Raw genomic sequence first — 19,189 nt, 5'->3', positions numbered from 1 at the left:
TCCAAAGCGTTGGGAAAATTTTCTATCCATTCCAAGTTATTTAATTTCCTACCTCTTCCGTATCCGTTCCGGATTGTTTTAATTCTCGTCACTCCTATCGGGAATTTGACGTGTGAAATGGTTCCGCGGCGTGCCGAAGCCATCGAGGAACGCGAGGAGAAACCAAGAAAGGGAAGTTCAGCAAGAGCCGATGGTACCTTTAATGATTAAACCCTGGGATCTCCGGGCATAGAGTTTATGTGAACCCAAAAGGACGATTTTGTCACCCTAGCCCTTAGGCATATGTCTCCGACAAGATGCGTGGAATTTGATATAGTCATCGAGTTTTAGAATTTGGAAACGCTAGAAAGATATGTTAGTCTATGCAAAGTTTTGAGTTGGGTGAGTTAATCATGAGAGACAACCTATAAATGATGATTGGACTGCGACCAAGGTTGGATATTTAGCGGTTGTTCGGACTCATAGTTAGCAAATGGAATTTAAAGGACACGTGAGAGTGACCTTATTGAGTATTACTCGAGTATTTTGAGATAGCATATGTTTGAATTCGGATTTATGGAATGATGAGATAATAGTGACGTACCAAGAGTGAAAGGAGAGTGACGACATGAGTTGATAAAGTTTTCGGAAGGCGTGAGATTTGACTTAAGGAATGGTATGAATCGAATAAATGGTGACAAAGATTTATGAAACCGTAATATGAGAGTGAACACTAGAACGAGGGATGAGTTTGAGTTTTAATAATTGAAATATATGATGGTGAATTTAGTAATACCAAGATTGGTTTTCGCGGTTATAAGAGTAAGAGTATGATACATAATGCTTGTGAGTTTAATCATGTTGTTAAGAGATTTAATCACTTGTGTTATATAGTATGGCCACTTAAGCTAAGTGTGTATGCAAGAAGTGTGAAAGTAGTTGGGCGAGGTTCTGGCCTATGAGTGGTATTATAGATGTTGTTTGTAAAGTTGCCTACCAATCGTCAAGTGGAACGCCCATGGTGTCCATCGTGACCGTGTTGTAGTGCTTAATTGAGTAATGATGTTGTATTATTCCTTGAGAATAATGAGTGGTTAGGCCGTATCTATGAGATAGTATAGGTGTGGTGGATAACGATGTGACTATTGCGGTTGTTGGTGACGGTATGGTGATACCGTCGCTGGGTGTGGGGGAGGAGGTAGAACGGTTGCGAGAAGAACTATGAAATAGTATATTGCTGACGGAAGTATGTCTCGGTCATTTTATTTTAATTGTGTAGTAATGATGGTCATATGTCAAGAGTAGTTTTAAATTTGGTTAATTGATGGTGTATTAGTCGTCATCGGAGTCTATTAACATTTGTGTGATGAAATAGGGAAGTTCGAAACCGAGTTGATAATGAAAACCTTCTACCCAGGTGACATTCGACCGAGTGCACTATACACTCGAACGAGTGGTCGCCTACTCGGCCGAGTGGCCTCCTACACTCGACCGAGTGGTCTGCTTTGACCTTTGTTTCGTCAATACTCGACCCAAATATTGGGTGTATACCCTTATTTTCACGATTTATAATGGTTGGTTCATGTCGGATGAATATGTTGACCCCATGTGAATAAGACCTTATAAGTTGTTTACGCTTGACCATATTTTGTGGCTTTTGCTATTTAAGAGGGAAATTTAAATGAAAGTTGTTAATTGACATGTGTAATTGGATGACTGATGTGACGATTGTGTGTGATACACGTTAATTGCTGTGAGTTTATTTAGGCATGATAACAATGTCCGTATTATGTGAAGCTTTGTCAAGATGTGTGTGTCGCATAGTAATCTTGAATGCATAATTAGAGTCTTATGATGATAGTAACGGAAGTATTGATAATAGACGGAAACGAATGTGGAAAAACATGTGTAATCATGTGGTGGATTTGACGCGGTATATGCGTGGCATGATGTTCAGAAATGGGAATGTTGATCATGGTTGAGTCACATAACGAGTAATTTTGCATTATTTGATTGTTTCATGGAGTCCGCATATTCGTGATTGATGTGTATACATATAAGTGATGAGAGTTGCCGTGATATAGATATGTAATAATAATCGAGTTATAACCTGTGATAGATACGTATTCACATAAGCAACATGAGTTAGGAGTTATTATGAGATTAGAGTTTTGAACCGTGGGCTGGACCTTGTGCTTTGACGTTTGGGAGGCTCGCCGAGTGGGATTAGATCGATGGAGTCATGATTATATGTGATTTGATTACGGATTTGCAATAAGTAAGATAGAGTGTTGAACCTGGAACATAGTCATTTGTGGAATTTGGTAATGAGCATATGAGAGCACCTTATGAGGTTTGACAGTTGAACTTCGGGACGAAGTTCTTTTTTAGGGGGAGTGAATGTAATAATTCGGAAATTAAGGAAAGAAAGAGTATGACACGTAAGGAAGTAATGAGAATTGAGCAAAGAACTTTGGGATGAGTAATAAACATGTGTGGTTAATAAGAGTAATAATGACAATAAGAATCTTGATGGACTTTATCATAGAGTAAAATGGCGAGAGAGTACATGAGAACCGGTAATGAGACTTGAGAGAAGATTGAGGAATAATTGGGAAAAGAGAGAGTAAGGCGAACGTCAAGGACGAAGTTCGTTTTAAAGAGGGAAGATTGTAACACCCGAATATTTTGGGACCCGTAAAGGAATCTTGGAATGCGTGATAAGATCTTACGCTAGACGAGAGACCACTTGGGAGTGAATTATGACTATAAAGGAGACCGGGTATAACTTATACTAGACTTAGCGGAGTTCTTATAATGTCCGCCTATAGAAGGGTCGCCTTAAAACTATCATAACTTGAGATATACATATGTTATTGACATAATTCCAATTGGAGGTGATAGCTTGTTCTCTTACGATTCCAACGGTAGGTCACATGCCCAAAATGACCAAGAAATGAGTGAGATATGACTGTTTTACGAAAACTGATCATTGCTGAGAACTACGTTGCACTTGACTGAGTGAAGGTCACTCGACCGAGTGGACTTGGCACTCGATCGAGTGAGTGACACTCGGCCGAGTGGACTCGTCACTCGATCGAGTGGCGCTGAATCAGAACACGGGATAAGGATATCTTATCCCCTTATCCTCATTCATTCTGTCTTCTTCCTTATCTCTCCAAACTCTCTCCCTTCTCTCTAAAACCCTCACAAACACCATATTAGAGGATTCAAGCTTGCTCTAAGGGATTGTTCACCTTATTCATCATCTTTTCCACCTTTTAAGTCAAGATCTAACTTTTCTTATCTTGTAGTAAACCCTAACTTTTGGGGGTTTTGATTTGGGTAATTAATTAGTAATTAGTATGTGTAATATGGGTAATTAGTGGGTATTAATAAGGGCTTCTGTATTATGTTATAGTGTAGGATGATTTGTGATAGTTATTATGCGGTATTGTAGGATGAGACGGTCTTATGAGACGGATCTTGCTTATTAATTGGATTGCTTGTGAAGAATGTTAAAAGGTCGGTTTATCCTACTCGGTTTCAATATTTTGTGTTTTGCATCATCATTTTTATGTATGAGTCGATTGGGATAACATGTTGGTATTTGAGGAAGTTTTATCCATTATATGTTGGGATTGAGTTCATGATAAGTCATGTAATTGGTGTTGTGTTGCATTTTCCATGTATGGTCATTGTTGTGTTGTGTTGGAGATAATTGGTGGTGTTACTTGGTTATTGAGGAGACGTAACCGTCTTACGCTTGAGTTGCCTCTTGGAGCTTCCCACTCCAAGAGGGATGTGCACATCAATGGCTTGAGTTAAGGAGGGACTTGTGTGGTTGAGATACGGCGTCTGGCAGGGGATTCTGTTAGCTTCCGGACCTGGTACGTCTGGGCATGTCCCGGTACCTATTTGTGGTTGTTGGTATGTCTGGGTGTGTCCCAGTACCAGTGTGGTTGTCGGTATGTCTGGGCGTGTCCCGGTACCGTGGTGGTTGTGGGTACGTCTGGGGTGTCTCGGTACCGGAGTGGTTGTTGTTTGATAGCGTCTAATTCATGTTTTAGTCATATTGCATACTCACACACTTTGAGTTGAGTCACACTGTATTCATTTATTGAAACTGGCGTTTGTGTGTCTGTGTAATTGTCACCTATTTCCGGAGTGGCCTATGCCGATCCATATGATATTTTCGATCATATGGGGAGCGGAGTTAAGTCTGAGTTGTTTTGGTGTCACGCGGGAGACGGGACGAGTTTCAGGCTTGGAGTCGAGTCGGCATGAGATAATATTCTTTAGAAGAGTATATTAGTCATGAGTTGTATCATTTATTTCATTTATTCATTTATGGTTATGTAATCCACTAAATACTTTATTTATATTAATTATTTCTTAATTACAACTCCGATTTCACCGCCTCGGGAAACCGAGATGGTAACATCTCCCAATTACCTTGCCCGGGTAAGAAGGGGGTGTTACACAAATGAATAAATGAATAATAAATGTAAACTATAACATGTACAACTCGAGTACTATCTAAGTCATCCAACTATGTAGATCGACTCCAAGCCCAAAGCGCGTCCCGTCTCCCGCGTGACACTAAACCAACCTGTACTCAACATGCTCCCCATATGATCGAAAATATCATATGGATCGACACAGGCTACCTCGGAAATAGGTGACAATTTACACAAATACAAACACGTCAATTTCAATAATATGCCATAACATGATAGATAAATATGCAACATGTCAATGATACGAATGAGACACGATGTCAGGGACACGCCCACGACATCACACCTCACAAATAGGTACTCGGGACACGCCCGTGGTACCGAGTCCGGAAGCCAACCGGATCCCCTGCCAGACGTCGTGCCTCAACCACGCGAGTCCCTCCGTACTCAAGTCATTAATGTGCAATACATCCCTCTTGGAGTGGGAAGCTCCAAGAGGCGACTCAAGCGTAAAACGGTCTCCCAAACGCCTTACGTCTCCTCAATCAACCAAGTATCACCACCACAATTCTACCCACAACCCACATATATCACAATTCACAATATGCATCACAATGCATTTAAAGTGTAACTCTTTCGCATTAACATGACATGACTCGAATTCATGTACTCATAACCATACCAACTCTTCAAGTCGCATTACCTCATTATCATGCCAAGATGCAACCTCCACATATCATGAGTCTAGCAACAAATGCCAACTATCATGTTATCTTGCAACTACCATGTTCATATGAGACCAACGCTACTACTCAATACCATGTCACAAAGAACACCCAACAACATTATGAAGCCAACACTCATAATCCAGAAACTCATATTATAATGCAACAACAATACAATAATGAAACATGCAACCATTTAAACTTATTGAAACCGAGCAGGATTAACCTACCTTTTAGCAAACTCCGACTAGCACAAGCAAGCACACTAATCCTCCTCTAAAAAGCCACATCCTACAATTAATTAAGGAATACTATCACAAATATATTCTACAACAATTAATAATACAAATTAACCCTTAATTACCTCCCACTTAATTAGTCAAAATCCTAATTAATTATAAGATAACCTACTAGAGAAATTAAGGTCTACTAGATAAGAGTAAGGGAGAAAAGGTTAATGATAAACTTACAAATGCTAACAAATGAGCAAGAACAAGAAATGGAAGACAAATATTCAAATATGAGAGCTAGATCTTTGTGGATAGCATTTGTGATGTTTAGAGGTGTTTCTAGAGAGTATAAGGGATAAGGTGGTAGTGTTTTTAGGGAAAATAATCTGAAAAAATAAGGATTAGGAAGTGATAGGCGACCTACCACAATCCCGTGCAAAAGCTGGACAGCGACATGGCACTCGGTTGAGTGGAGCTCCACTCGGTCAAGTGAACCGCCACTCGGTCGAGTGACTCAACATCAGAATGTTTCACAAAGTTATAGGTCTCACTCGGTCGAGTGAGCTCTATTCAGCCGAGTACTCGGTTAACTAGACTGAGTATAGGTCTTATAAACTATGAGGTATTATATAAGGGCTCTCATATCTTAAACAAGCGGTCGGGATTCGATTCCTGACTCTTGCAAATGAAAAAGGCAAACTTAGGAGGGGTCAAACCATTAAATTGCCTTCAGTACTTCGAAGGAGATTGTCCAACTGTCGGTAGGAAATACTATTAGTTAACACCAAAAAATGACCTGTTTAGGATTGACTAGATTGAGCCCAGCCAGGTCCGGATCAGCCCGGCCTGGTGCGAAACTGAACCGTGGCCAACTATAGGTGAAACACGTAAATCATCCGCTAGTGAATTACGTACTACTACAAAAACTCGAGAAAACTCTCTCTGGTTGAGAGTGGCTTTGTAGAATATCCTAGCTTAAAATCCCATATGCTCCTCCACGGCTCCACTCCATCAAATATTATTTCTATCTTTGCATTGCTCTCTCCAGATCACTAAGGTACTTAATTGTTGATTATGCAAATGGGTTTTCTTCTTCATCTTTGTTTAATCACTTGCCATGCTTTCTTTTTTGTGAAATCAATGTCACTTCTGCAATTCTATACGCAAATGTTTTTACGGGTCTGTTTGCAACATGAGAATAAGGCTGCATGCATCCGAAACCCCGAGCTTTCAAGAATTATTGTGTTGTTATTGGTGTGCTTTATATGTACTGTCGCGCCGTGTCTATCATTTGTTTACATTTGATTAAAATACCCCTCACAAATAATAAAAAGGTTAAACAAATGATTGAGACGGAGGAAGTACCTTTTATCGCTTCATATTTACATTTCAGTTTTTATTTCTCTGAGAATGTGGTGAATTTTTGTGCTATTGGGTTTAGCATTATAGCATTTGTAATCATATTTACTGAGGCTGAAGTGTAATTGTTATGAGATTTCAAATTTCATGGATTTACATATTTGTTTGGATAAGAAAGGTGGAGGGGAGGGAAAAAAGAGATGATTTATGTTTCATTTTTCTCTGAATTTGTCCAATGAGGGATATCTTGACTTTATTAAAGAGGAAGTTATTGATTCGCGACAATGTTAATTGATCTCCTTAACTTTATTCTATGATGTGATTATGCTCCGGTGTGATTAAGCTCCTTAAATTTTAAGTTTTAACCGTAGTAATTAGACCCCTTCCCCTTTATCTGGCCAAACAAAGGGTAAATGGCAAACTTTAGAACTGTATTTGGGTACCTTGAGTGTAATAAAAAAAACTGATACCGAATGTGGGCATTCCATTTTCTTGCCGAATAATGTTCAGAGAACTAATGCTGTCGGCGTATCAGGCCTCATATCTGATTTTTTTGGAATCAACATTTCAGCGTGATTAATTGAGTGTCAAACAGTTAAATCTTATGCCATTTGGAATTTGATTTGTACTCAAGTTGATTGGCTCTTATATGGAGTATGTGTTTTCATGTGTCTCCGCTGTTATTGATGATTTCTTTTCGAAGTGCTAAGGACTAGTAAGGAGGTTTATTTTTGATAGTACTCGAGGAATATCTTAACATGAGTAGTTTAATAAAGGCAGTATGTCCTTGTACATTGTCTTGTTGACATTGTGATGCTGCTTTCATTTGACATGAGGAGTAGCACTGTGCCAATGTGGTCTTTTAATTTGTTGGCATGACTGCATCACATCAGCTGAATACCAATAAGCCATTGTCATTACTCATTAGTTTCTGTCAATTGTTCCTGTAATATTCAGCTACATTAAGTTAGTAATCTTTTCAGCATCACTAACTTTCCGTGATTGGTTTTGATTTGGTTTCTCACGCTTCTATGAGATTGACAGAACTCAGAAGTGTAATAGTGACATGACAGAGTGTTTTGATTTACGATTTGACCATTTTGTTTTGTGTAAATACTAAAATGTACGGAGTATGAACCTGCTGTATGTTCTTTCCTTGTATAAGTGATGCTTTTTGTGCTGTTTTATTTGAATGAAGCGCTAAGAAGTTTCACATGCTCTCGTTACTAAAATAGATATACGGTCAGTTGAAGGGCAAGAGAGACTGGGTTTTAGAAGAAGAAAATTAAGATGGAAACTGGAGCTTCAGGCGTGCTTCACAAAATAAGTTCTCTGTCATTCCTAATCCCCAGAGTTTCATCTTCTTATCCATTACCAAATATTTCAGTGAGGCCCAGCAGACGCAACCCATCTCGACTTCATGTTGCTCCGCTTACCCTTTTCATGACGCGACAAGTTTCTAGGATTGATGGTGATCGATTCAAAAGTTTATCATCTCGAGCCCAAACTCAAGAAAACGATTCATGTTTATGTGATTCCGAAGCACAACAGACATCATCAGCACTAAACCCTGTGAAAATTATAAGCATTTTCGGAGAAGGCAGCGTTAGTCCTCTTCAGTCTGCTCCTTGGCAAGATGTTCTGCTTCACACGGTAAGTCATTCAAATCTGTATGTCTCACTTGGTGGTTCCCCTTGTTTCTTGATTTTTTCTATCGAAAGTCAACCTTTTCTTTCAAGCATGGTAACTTATCAATATTTTTAGCAGGAGAACATTCTCTATGGTCCAATGGGTAAAGTTAACAACATTCCCAGTTTCCCACTAGTATGTTGTTAACTTGCTAATGTATTAGGGGGATGATATTGACTCCCATTCTCGAAGGCTTACTATAGATAACCTCATTGGAGGTGCTGGTTTACAAGAGGCAAAGGAAAACATATTTACTAGAAATCTAATATCACGTGCAGAAAAAAATGAGCGGAAGTATGGCTAAATATTCATAAAAAAACAAGACAAATCAGCAACTGCGATACGCATAAATGGATAATACATTGACATTAAAATAAATCAGCTGTTAGGAATATATACATGAAACTATAAAAATACACTGACCCATGACTCAATTGTTCTGTTCTGCAATGATCTTGGCAGTGTAACTTCTGAGAATTTACAGTAGATTTTCAATACTATCTTTATCATACGGGAAGTTTAGAACTTGCTTTGAACAATACTAGACAGTTAAATAAGATATGCTCTCCATCTCTTCTGTGAGCAGGCAAAAAGACTAAAATGGATTGATGAAGCGTACGAAATGCTCGCCTTCCCTGACAATCTCGGTCAAACTAATGAAATGATGGAATCAAGCCTTGAGGAGGAGATTGCGCACGCGGATATACTGTTGGTGGTTGCTGTTACAAGACAAGAAACCGTAAAGTGGATTAAGGATCATGTTCAGAACATTCCTAATGTTATATGCTTTGAGTCTTCCCCTGAACTCGTAAATAAACTAGGAGGGGTCTTTATTAACACGGAAATTAAAGGAGGCTTGTTCAGCAAGTTATTGGACTTTCCAGTATCAGAGGAAGGAAAAAAGAAAACTGAAACTGTGCAGACTGTTACCGAGGCTTGGGAACGACATAATTCAGATGATATTAGATTTTCATTATTGGTCATAATAAACGCTTATATAAGACCAGTCCCGGTTTTAAAGAATTTACGAGCAAAAGGGTTTTCTACACTTAGCTGCATGGTCAAGAATTGCGGGCCCCAGGTTCTCAATTGCTTGTTGGATCCCAGTTGTAGAAAGGCCCTCCAATGCTTAAATAAGTGCAGTCCTGTAGATCAGGTATGCAACTATCGGTGCATTGCCTCTTATGAAAGTCCACTTCTTGAAGCATTCTCGCTTTGTGTATTACAAAAGCATAATTGTTTGCAACTGGATGCAAAAGTCCCCGAGAAGCCTTATGTTCCTCCTATGACCATGTTCAGAGGCTCTAAGTTGGATCACGAAATTGCTGAAGATCTTTTTGTTGGTTGGTTGGGGAAGTTAGAATGGAGTTGGCGTGTTGTAGCTGGTCAAAACCCAGCTTATGATCAATTTCCTTGCCAATACCAACTCTTTTACAGAGGAAAGGCCAAAGGCTCAGTTTGGTATGAACCTGTTTTTCAAGTCAAAACTCTAGATGGTGGACTTGTGTGGAGGAGAAGACGATATCGGGTCAAGCGAGGCAAGAATCCAGGGACATTCTTTTTTAGTGTTTTAGACAATGGTGTTGTGTCAAATGAGTCTTGGACAATTGTGGATGTTGCAGATGATCTTAAGTGGGGGTTGTTTCATTACCATGGCGCTGCTCGAGCTGCAGGACAATCTTACACAGGTGGCGTTCTAGTTAGTCCTGACGGAAGGTACCCCAGTGAATCAGAAAGTCCGAGATTAATTAGTGCTTTAGATAAGTGTGGTATCAAGAAATGGGAGTTATTTACAGTTGACAATTGCTCTTGCTCCAACCCACCACTAGGAATCCCTGAAGGTTCAAGCCTGCACTCTAAGATCGAAGTTGGCGAACAAAATCACATTTCTTCTTAGCGCTGGTATATAAAATACTTCTACTAGCATTTGTACTATATATAGTACTTCCTCTGTTCATGGAAAAAATTACCTGGTATGTTTAGTTTAAAAATTAAGGAGCTAGTAAATGGTGGATGAGAATGTAAGTTATGAAAGATGTGGGGACGCAAACCATAATCACCATAGCTAACCTTCGAAAAAGGAAAGATTCCTGGTATAAGTTTATTCATGGACACCGCAAAATGAAACACGGGAAGTTTATTTATGAACGGAGGGAGTGTTGTATAGGCCATCGAAGGTGTGAAGTTAAGTACTGCTCTGATAGATTGGCTCAAAAGTGAATTCCAGTTGTTACTATAAGCTTCCGAAATTGAAGCACATAAGCTTTGTACAGATTCTATCATTTTAATTTGAGCGCTAAGAAATCATTGTACATATCAGAGGATATTCAAATCTTTCAAGTTTTTGAGGAAAGTTTCACCAATTACAGATGCAGACTTGACAAATATTGCCGGATAACCTAAAGGAGCTTCTACTCTAGCTTCAGTACCCATGCTTGTATATTCTTTACCAGTCCAGATATGTATCCAAGAACAACTTTCTCCCAGAGGAAAGTAGACCTTTGCGTCTCTTTTGCCTTTATCGAGTACAGGTGCAACTAAGATCTCTGACCCTACCAAGAACTGCTGGTATGTCAGTGTTTGGACATATTCATCTTCTGGATAGTGTAGGAACAAGTGCCGACAGACTGGAAGTCCCTTCGCAGAAGCTTCCTGTTTTGAGCAAGCAGTGTTGATGAAATATTTGAATTATACTGTATGATTTTAAACTCTGATCTTTTATCTATATATTCTGACCTTTACAAGATGAATTCTGTAGAACTTCCAAGCCTTGTACACCTTTGCAAAACGCGCAAAGTGTGAGAGTGTGTTGTGGTTCGAGTAGAATTGAGAGTTGCAAGATGGTTTGTTTCCCTGTTGGAAGTGGTAAATAGATTAGAGATTTAGCTACCAATTTATGTAACAATGATTTCGGCTTTGGAGGTCCTTACCTCGTAAGAAATTATATATGATTTGTATAAAAAATTATGTACAAAACAAGTTTCCATTTCCAACAGAGCCAAAGAAACATTATTCTTTAATTATTGTTTATAACAAAGAACTTGTTAAACTTATTGCGTTCTTCCTTACTCATTATTCTTTTAAAGTAGCTGTCAATTGAAGCTATCTCTCGGCACAATTTTCATTGTGGGTCATCCGGGAACAACCTCTTTGAATTGTATGTTCAGGGTAAGGTTGCGCACATCCAGTCCTTTACCCCGCCTTTTGCGGGAGCACGTGGGCATTAAGGTAAAGTTGTTTTAAAATATGTATATATATGCTGCCCATATGCGATTTCTTCCTGAATTTATATGCTTAGTTAATGAAGCTTAGTGACAGTCATTGTTGCAGGGAAACAAGTATAACAGCGTTGCTTGTAAAATCTGTTGTAAAACTCACCTCATGGGTCCGGAACACAGTTGTGAAGGAACTTAGTTCCATCCATCGCAATAGCAGCTCCTCACTCCTGTGATACTTAATTAGAGGTAAGTTCACTGCACAATAGCCTCCAATGTCGCTGTGATTAAGAGCATAACCGGATATTCCACTACTCAGCAAGCCAACCACAGAACTTTTTATCCCATCATTTGTTTGCCAACTGACCATTTGATCCCCCTCCCAGAATAGCATTGCCCATTTGGGACTGTCCCTGAACCCAGCCCTCATGAAAAAGACAAGAGCTTCTTCAGGATCTTCCTTCTCCTTACCTACACAAGACTCTTTCCACTCGTCCACGAACTCCCTGTTCAACTGAGCCCAGAGTTCAGGGTACCTATTGTGTGCTGCTATAGGATCCTCACCTGAATAATAGTATATATTTAGTGCAACTTTATTGTTCAGAATTTCATAGGCTTAAAGACTTTTAACTAATGTGATCTACTTAATTTATGGAAGCATAGCACTTAGCATCTTAAGTAAGGTGAAGGAAATCTTAAGGTTATCACAATAAGTTGTCTAAAATGGTATGACCGTAGTTTATCGCACGTGGCAGCGTAAAGTCGATCAAAAATACGCAACCTTATCAGAGAGATGTTTCCGGATGGCCTATAATGAAAGTTGCATTATAAAATGCTACACTGGGTTACTTCATGATACAAGAAGCATGGAGAATTTAGTGAATTATTTTGCTTTATTCCATCATAAAAGAAGCACCTGAATAGAGTGTAGCATCTACTGGTAAGCCTTCGCCAAAATCAGCCATCCATCCCCTGACTCCATCATTTACCATATCATGTAGGATCTGCTTGAACCATGGTGCTGTTTTCGGGTGTGTCAGGTCTAACATCCCCACATCAAATGCTGTATTAGGTACCATATATGGCTCTCCATCCATGTCCTTCACTAAGATGTCCAATTTCTTTGCTTCCTCAAATAAGTTTCTTATTCTGTTTGGTTTCTCATCACTCTGCACCAAAACCATTCATCTAGTTACATTATTTTTTAAGAAAAAATCGATGATTTTGTGATTTGTAGCTTAACCATTAGAAATCATGTAGAAGCATCTTACTGGAGCTAAACATGGGTTGCAATAACTCATCACTTTGATATGCTGGCTGTTGAGATCTTTAACTAGTTGCCTCCATCCTTTGTATCGCATTGTGTCTACCTCCCAGTTCCACCATAGCTGTGATCCAACTAGTGTCTCTCTTTGGCCTACCCAATCCTGAATCATACTCAACAAGTCACTCTTGTGCATCAAGAGACACAGACACTGCCCTAAACCATGCTGAACATATCATTTTTTCTTCAAACATTTTAAATTTAGATCCGTGTAATCTGTTGACAACACACTCCTGACACGACACTAAGACGCTTCATTTTCACTCAAAACTGGAAATTTTTCTCAAAATAGCCGTATCCGACCTATGTTCGATAATTCATAAATTGCATACATGTGTGCAACACTCCGTGCTCAAACACCAATATGACACTTCATTTAAGCCAAGTATATGAGTAGTTTTCACAATGTAATGGAATATGGAATACAACTCACTTGATGCACATCCGTATTCTGATACTTTTTATCTGTGTCAAAGTATCTTAGTATCTAGCATTCCTACTTGAAACCGAGTTTGAGTAACATAGGTAAATTGCTTTAGCAAGTTTGTGTTAGCAAAAGTCTGTGATAGTACCTGTAACCAAAATGATGAAATTGGGACATCATAAGCCTTTAGTGTGTCCAATGTATCCTGCACTGCTTGAGTACCACCCTGCATTCCGACCACTGCCCCTGATATGATCCAATGAGGTAGCTCTGGTGGTCTTCCTATGCTTTCTGTGAAATTCTCAATTAGCTCAGTAGGTGAGTTTCCATGCAGTATTACTCCCTCAACTGAATTCCCATGTACCTACCAAGTATAAACGAGTTAGTCATGCTTAGGGCCGTTTTAAGCTTACAACGTAGCCATTATCGCTAGCATTAAATGAAACACACAGCATGGAAAGAGGTCGTCTTAAGGTCTCAAATGAGTTTTCGGTTTTCCTTGTGTTACTACGACACTTCACTTTGCTTTTTATTGTGTATTGAACTATCGACAACACAGTTTGTGCCATGATATGACAGTTTGGCACCTCCTTTTAGGCCAAACTGCCAAAACATGTTTTTTTGGTCACAAATAGGTATGCCACATGCATCTACGTCCAGCATTTGCAGTGAAGTTAAGTCTGAGTAACAAAGGTTTGTTTCACGGGATTACTGAATACATAAATCTTAGCTCAGCTTACCTGAATCTGAACTCTGTCGTGTCGAGATAAGTCGAAGATGGTGTAGTCATATCCTTGCAGATAAAGAGATCTCATCTTGGATGTCATATAAAATGGAGAGGGCGCATAGGTTGTACTCCAGTCACCTGCTGCCCTGCATCAAAAGATTGAATAGGTAATGTTACTATTTTTAAACTAAAACCTTCCTACATTTTTGATAAATTACTGCAAGTTTAACTATCCACATTTATGTTCCTAAACAAATATCATTTCCAAATCAAGCTGATAGTGACATTAATTGATTTATTTTCTTTGGTGGAAATCAAGTATTATATTTGCGGTTCAACCAATTTCTGAAGTTAGCAAGTTACGGAGGGTGATCGATATTGCATTTACTGAAAAACACCCGAGACTGCGCCACAATCGGTTTCTAGGTAAAGATCGAAACTGATATGTAATATCATGGTTAGGCCTAGTATGCAAACAAATAGCTTTAGTGTCATGTAAAGTTATCATAGCTAGTCAAAAATGGTGGATAAGTTGGACTATTTTGAAGAGTTGGATGAGAATGGGAATTAATGAATGAAGTTGATGAGTCAAAATCAGACACCTATAGCTAACCAAATTGATGGCTAGAGTTATGGGCTGATCTCCTCTTCCAATTCCTTGTTCTTGAACAAATATTGGAACCCTTTTCCCTTTGAAATTCATATGTGAAAATTGTTCTCCAAAACCAAAGAATTTCTCGTTTTCGTCACTGGAGTAAGTCATGCAAATTCTGTTAAACCCTACAGAATTTGTAAACCAATTCTCTTCCTTCTCATCCTCCATTGGTTTTACCACCTCAAATCCTCTACGCCTTTTTGAGAACCACCAAAGACCCAATTTCCGTCGTCGGAATTGGCCTAATCTTCGATGAAACCCTTTTGGATTTGGATTTGGATTTGGATTTGGATGATGAAACTCGAAGTTTGGTTTACCAAGCTTCACTTGAAATCCAATTTGTTGATTGTTTTTCTCATAGAAAATAACCCAATACTTAGCAGAACAATAAGGTGGTGCAACAACATCATCAAGAAACAGTTTTTCCTGAAATCCAATTTTCTGAACTTTTTCTCTCTTCCTTTTCATGCTAAGAACCCATCCTGTTATCAGCAGAACAGGGAATTTTGCATCATTTCCACGAAACCGATACGGAAAGTCTTGATCTTTAGCTTCTAAACTACTCAAATCAGTATAATTACTGATCACTTTTATATCATCAATACTTTGATGATTACATACTATATGAATTTTCTTATCTTTTATAGCAAATGATCCTCTACTTTCTTCCACTTCTGTTTCAACCATTGCAGCAGAAATAAATGCTTGACCAGGAATAGTTGACCATAATGCCCTTTTGGGATTACTATTATGAGATATTGAGAAATGCCCACCATTGTTAGAGCTCCAAAGACCTTGAAAATGGCTTCCAATGGAGTAAACATGGTTACAAGGGAGTGCATGATGATCAAAAGAGAGGTTTCCTTGGACTATAGGCAATGATTTCGGGGGCGGCGGAAAAGGATTATTGACATGTTTATGATGTTTTTTTATAATCTTGAATTTTTGCATGTTTAACAAAAAAATGAAGAGAAAAATGAATGAAAGATATATTTAAGGGTATGTTCTTATTTTATTTTTCTTGTTGAATTATGTTAATACTAGGAGTAGTATTTAATATTTAATATTTATAGAGTTGAAAAAGTATGTGTTAAGGGTGAATCTAGACCACCTATGAAATTGAAGAAATGGGAATGTAATTAAGATTCTACTGATATTGACAGGTTTTGTAAAACTAAATGGGAATGTAGGCTAATAGTCCTAGACTCCTAGTAGATAGGGTCGACTGTCGAGGGAAGCATCCAAGTTGGAAAGGTTGAGGAAGAAGACAGGTTTTGTAAGACTAAATATATTTGAGTTAACTACACTATCAGGACCCAAACTATTAACAAGTATAGCTATAAGGACCTAATGTATAAAAGAGGAGAAGTAAGGACCTCAGTTATCTTTCCATCCATCATTCTGTTACTGTATTACTCATTACTCCACTATTTTTTTTTTAAAATCAAAAATCACCAAAATCTATTTTCCAAAGAAAACCTCAGCTGCCATGAAACCACGAAAACATGGAGGATTTTCATAAACCATAGAAACTAAAAAGAAAACTAACACCAATTTGTGAAATATCCAAGTTCATCATATTGTAATTTACCCATTTATCAATTCGTTCTCAACTCTACGCCACCCATCCAAACATTTTTGCGTATACAATTGTGGATCATTAAGAGTTTTAGTAATCCTCTAAGAATTTTTTTCCAAAATAGATTTTTTTCTAACAAACTAATTAAAGAAATAGGTTGAGTTTCAAAATATTTACGCAAAATGGGTCCACAAAAGATTCGTTTTTGCGAAGCTAGGTGAAGAGATCAAGTCGCTCACTCGGTAGACAACTTGAAGTACAGTCTAACCGCTGAACCGCTGAGTGACTTGTTTCGCTGACATATTCACACCAAAATTCCCCCTTCGGTGGCCCTTCCCCTTTATTTCGTTGATTAAGGTGATTTTTGCCTATGGAAATCGCCGAGGGGGAAGATGACTTGAGTCCAAAACGCAGCCCTGTTGAGCGACTCCCCTTAAAGTCACCAAGGCAAAGGTTTGGGTGGACTTAACTGACACTTCAGGTATGGTCGCTGAGCGGGAGAACGACTTGAATCCAAGCCTAGCGTCGGTGATGATGTTGACCCATTTTGGGTAAATACTTTTAAACCCAACCCATTTCGTTAATTTGTTTGATATTGAGACCCATTTTGGAAAAAAAATCATCCGCCACGGTCTTCTACTCTTTTTTTATTATTATTAATAAAAGGGATGAACCCAGAGACCTATCGCGAGTAGGTCTCACACAAGTTAAAAAAAAAAGAAATGGAAAAAGAAAAACAAACAAAGCAACTATCCATCACAGTAACAAAACCACTAACAAACATTAGGTTTCGAAGCCTTCATTTGCATAATCCTTTTTTCCTCTCATGATTGCACTGTTGTCTGCTTATTTATCCAATTTTCGAAAGTGTATAGTAAATTACCCTTCCGCGCTTTGTAATAATTACCTCTCTCCAATCTCCTTCTTCTAAATGAACAAGTTATCTTATTATTTTTATGTTATCCTTATAAGCATTGTCGTCAAAGTATTGTCGGCTAGGGGATGCCCCGATCACATTTCGGATAGATTCGACCGCAAGTTCTAATATTCTTTCTTCCTCGGAATTGCTCTATGTTGACTCGTGAATGCCGCAAAAGTCGAGCAAAAAGATTATTATAATGAAAAAATGGTGTAATTGTTTGAATTCCAAGATTAATTCCGTGAAAATTCTTTGAGCTATAGAACCATAAGAACACGATGGAGAAAAAGAGAGAGAGAAGCAATAAATAATTATTTTTTTTTTAAAAAAGGGGAATTTTTCTTTCTATTTTTAATTTGTTTATTAGTCATTATGCTTGTATAATATCAAAAAGCTGTTTATAGAGAAACGGATTGAAAAAAAAGTAACGGAGAGGTGGATGGAAAAGTGATTGAGGTCCTTATACCTCTTCTTTCATCTTTTAGGTCCTTATAGCTATGCTTATCAATATTTTAGGTCCTTATAATGGAGCAAAGATCCTCTCCATTTTCTTCTCTCCATTTCTTCTCCATTTCCTCTCACATTACAATATAATATTACACTTCTCTTTCTATTGCATTTTTCCTTTATTTAAAGATTGAAAACATGAACCATTAGATAGCCGTGGGATGAAATCTTGACCGTTGATAGGAAATGGACTCTCCATTTCTTTTTGGAAATGGAGAGAATCTTAATTGTTTATAATGTATCCGTCTTAATATTAAAACACAGGTCAAATATTATTCCACATGGTAGGACAAATCTTTTATTTTTTTCTATACATTCTGTCTTTGTCTTATTCATCCCGTGAACATATTTGACATGTCTTAAGCTTCAAACGGATATATCAGTTTTAAATGAGAATTTGTGTATTATTTATCTATATACTAGTCTTAAATTTATAGTGTTTTGACTATTGCTAGGAATTGAATGTATTGGACCGATCCATGCTAGCTTAAGAAAGAAACTTGGTTGTAAAGGCTATTTCATAAGCCTGACGACGAGAAAATCTCGTAAATTTTTCCGTTAATGTCTAATGGACTTTTTTTTTTCACTTTTTGTGTCACAATACATAAAAAAAAAATCTTACGAGACTAATTAAATGAAATTTAAATAAAATAGAACTTTGAATTGATTATTGAAACCAAAATCTTGGATTACATATGGTAACTGAACACGATCCTCATTTTCGAGGATTGGAAAGGTCATATAGACGTTTACGCCTTTTTTTTATTCCATCTCTAATTTAAAGCTAAGCGAGCAATTCTGCTTGCTGAAACCTCTACTCTAATCATGCCGAGTTGGAATCAGTATAGGACTACTACATGCATTTCATGACCACAAAATCTCACTTTAGACGGACACTGTTTGTCTAAATTTGTAAACGGATCAAATATGTCACCACTTTCATAATAAGTCAAACAATAAGTGGGATGGTGGGGGTCGTCTATATCTTTAGACGGATATATACCCGTCTACAATGAGACTAATTGAAAATAGAGTTTATTGAGATTTGTTGTGATTGAATTTATGGTAGTAAAGTTCTTTTTGGAGATAGTAAAAATTCAATTGAGATCCTCCCCATTTCTTCTTCTCTCTATTTTCGTCCATTTCCTTTTAACAATCCGGATTATATTTGTAAACGATTTAATGGTATAGTAATTTAAAATAAAAAAAAGTGAAAAAATGGACAAAAATGGAGAGAAGGAAATAGAGAAGATCCTTAACACGTAAAAATTGGTGTGGTGGTTCAGAAGTTGAGAGGCTACAATCAAGTCTGTGTATGTTGTTAATATTTTCGTCGATCGTGCGTCACATACCCCTTTGGAGCGCAACAACGTCCAAGTTAATTATACGGTCATACC

General features: G+C 38.0%; 2 protein-coding genes across 3 annotated transcripts; one reads left to right on the top strand and one right to left on the bottom strand.

Moving 5' to 3' along the window:
* The first annotated feature begins 6,303 nt into the window (after window positions 1-6,303).
* Window positions 6,304-11,495, top strand: LOC141657288 (violaxanthin de-epoxidase, chloroplastic). Of its 2 annotated transcripts, none has more exons than XM_074464464.1 (3): window positions 6,304-6,451; window positions 7,989-8,406; window positions 9,029-11,495. In XM_074464464.1, the coding sequence occupies exons 2-3, from the start codon at window positions 8,044-8,046 to the stop codon at window positions 10,337-10,339; spliced, it is 1,674 nt and encodes a 557-aa protein (XP_074320565.1). In that variant the 5' UTR covers window positions 6,304-6,451; window positions 7,989-8,043; the 3' UTR covers window positions 10,340-11,495. The 2 variants fall into 2 exon arrangements, with proteins under 2 accessions (XP_074320565.1, XP_074320566.1); XM_074464465.1 differs by having other exon boundaries at window positions 6,364-6,451; window positions 8,001-8,406.
* Window positions 10,607-15,849, bottom strand: LOC141657287 (uncharacterized). The gene is made up of 8 exons (XM_074464463.1): window positions 14,735-15,849; window positions 14,146-14,278; window positions 13,554-13,769; window positions 12,929-13,084; window positions 12,574-12,826; window positions 11,821-12,221; window positions 11,179-11,295; window positions 10,607-11,094 (listed from the first exon to the last, which is right to left on the bottom strand). The coding sequence occupies exons 1-8, from the start codon at window positions 15,736-15,738 to the stop codon at window positions 10,759-10,761; spliced, it is 2,616 nt and encodes an 871-aa protein (XP_074320564.1). The 5' UTR covers window positions 15,739-15,849; the 3' UTR covers window positions 10,607-10,758.
* Window positions 15,850-19,189: the final 3,340 nt, after the last annotated feature.

The sequence above is a fragment of the Silene latifolia genome, chromosome 5 (assembly GCF_048544455.1).
Source record: "Silene latifolia isolate original U9 population chromosome 5, ASM4854445v1, whole genome shotgun sequence".
Classification (NCBI taxonomy): Eukaryota; Viridiplantae; Streptophyta; class Magnoliopsida; order Caryophyllales; family Caryophyllaceae; genus Silene; species Silene latifolia.
Note: the sequence above shows the minus strand (reverse complement) of the source record. Positions and strands in the feature narration are given on the sequence as shown.

Excerpts from the sequence above, each read along its gene's own strand:
- LOC141657288 (XM_074464464.1), top strand. The coding sequence starts at position 8,044 with ATGGAAACTGGAGCTTCAGGCGTGCTTCACAAAATAAGTTCTCTGTCA. Across the intron at positions 8,407-9,028 it reads AAGATGTTCTGCTTCACACG|GCAAAAAGACTAAAATGGAT; the intron begins GTAAGTCATTCA and ends TTCTGTGAGCAG.
- LOC141657287 (XM_074464463.1), bottom strand. The coding sequence starts at position 15,738 with ATGCAAAAATTCAAGATTATAAAAAAACATCATAAACATGTCAATAAT. Across the intron at positions 13,770-14,145 it reads ACGACAGAGTTCAGATTCAG|GTACATGGGAATTCAGTTGA; the intron begins GTAAGCTGAGCT and ends TATACTTGGTAG. Across the intron at positions 11,095-11,178 it reads ACAGAATTCATCTTGTAAAG|GAAGCTTCTGCGAAGGGACT; the intron begins GTCAGAATATAT and ends TGCTCAAAACAG.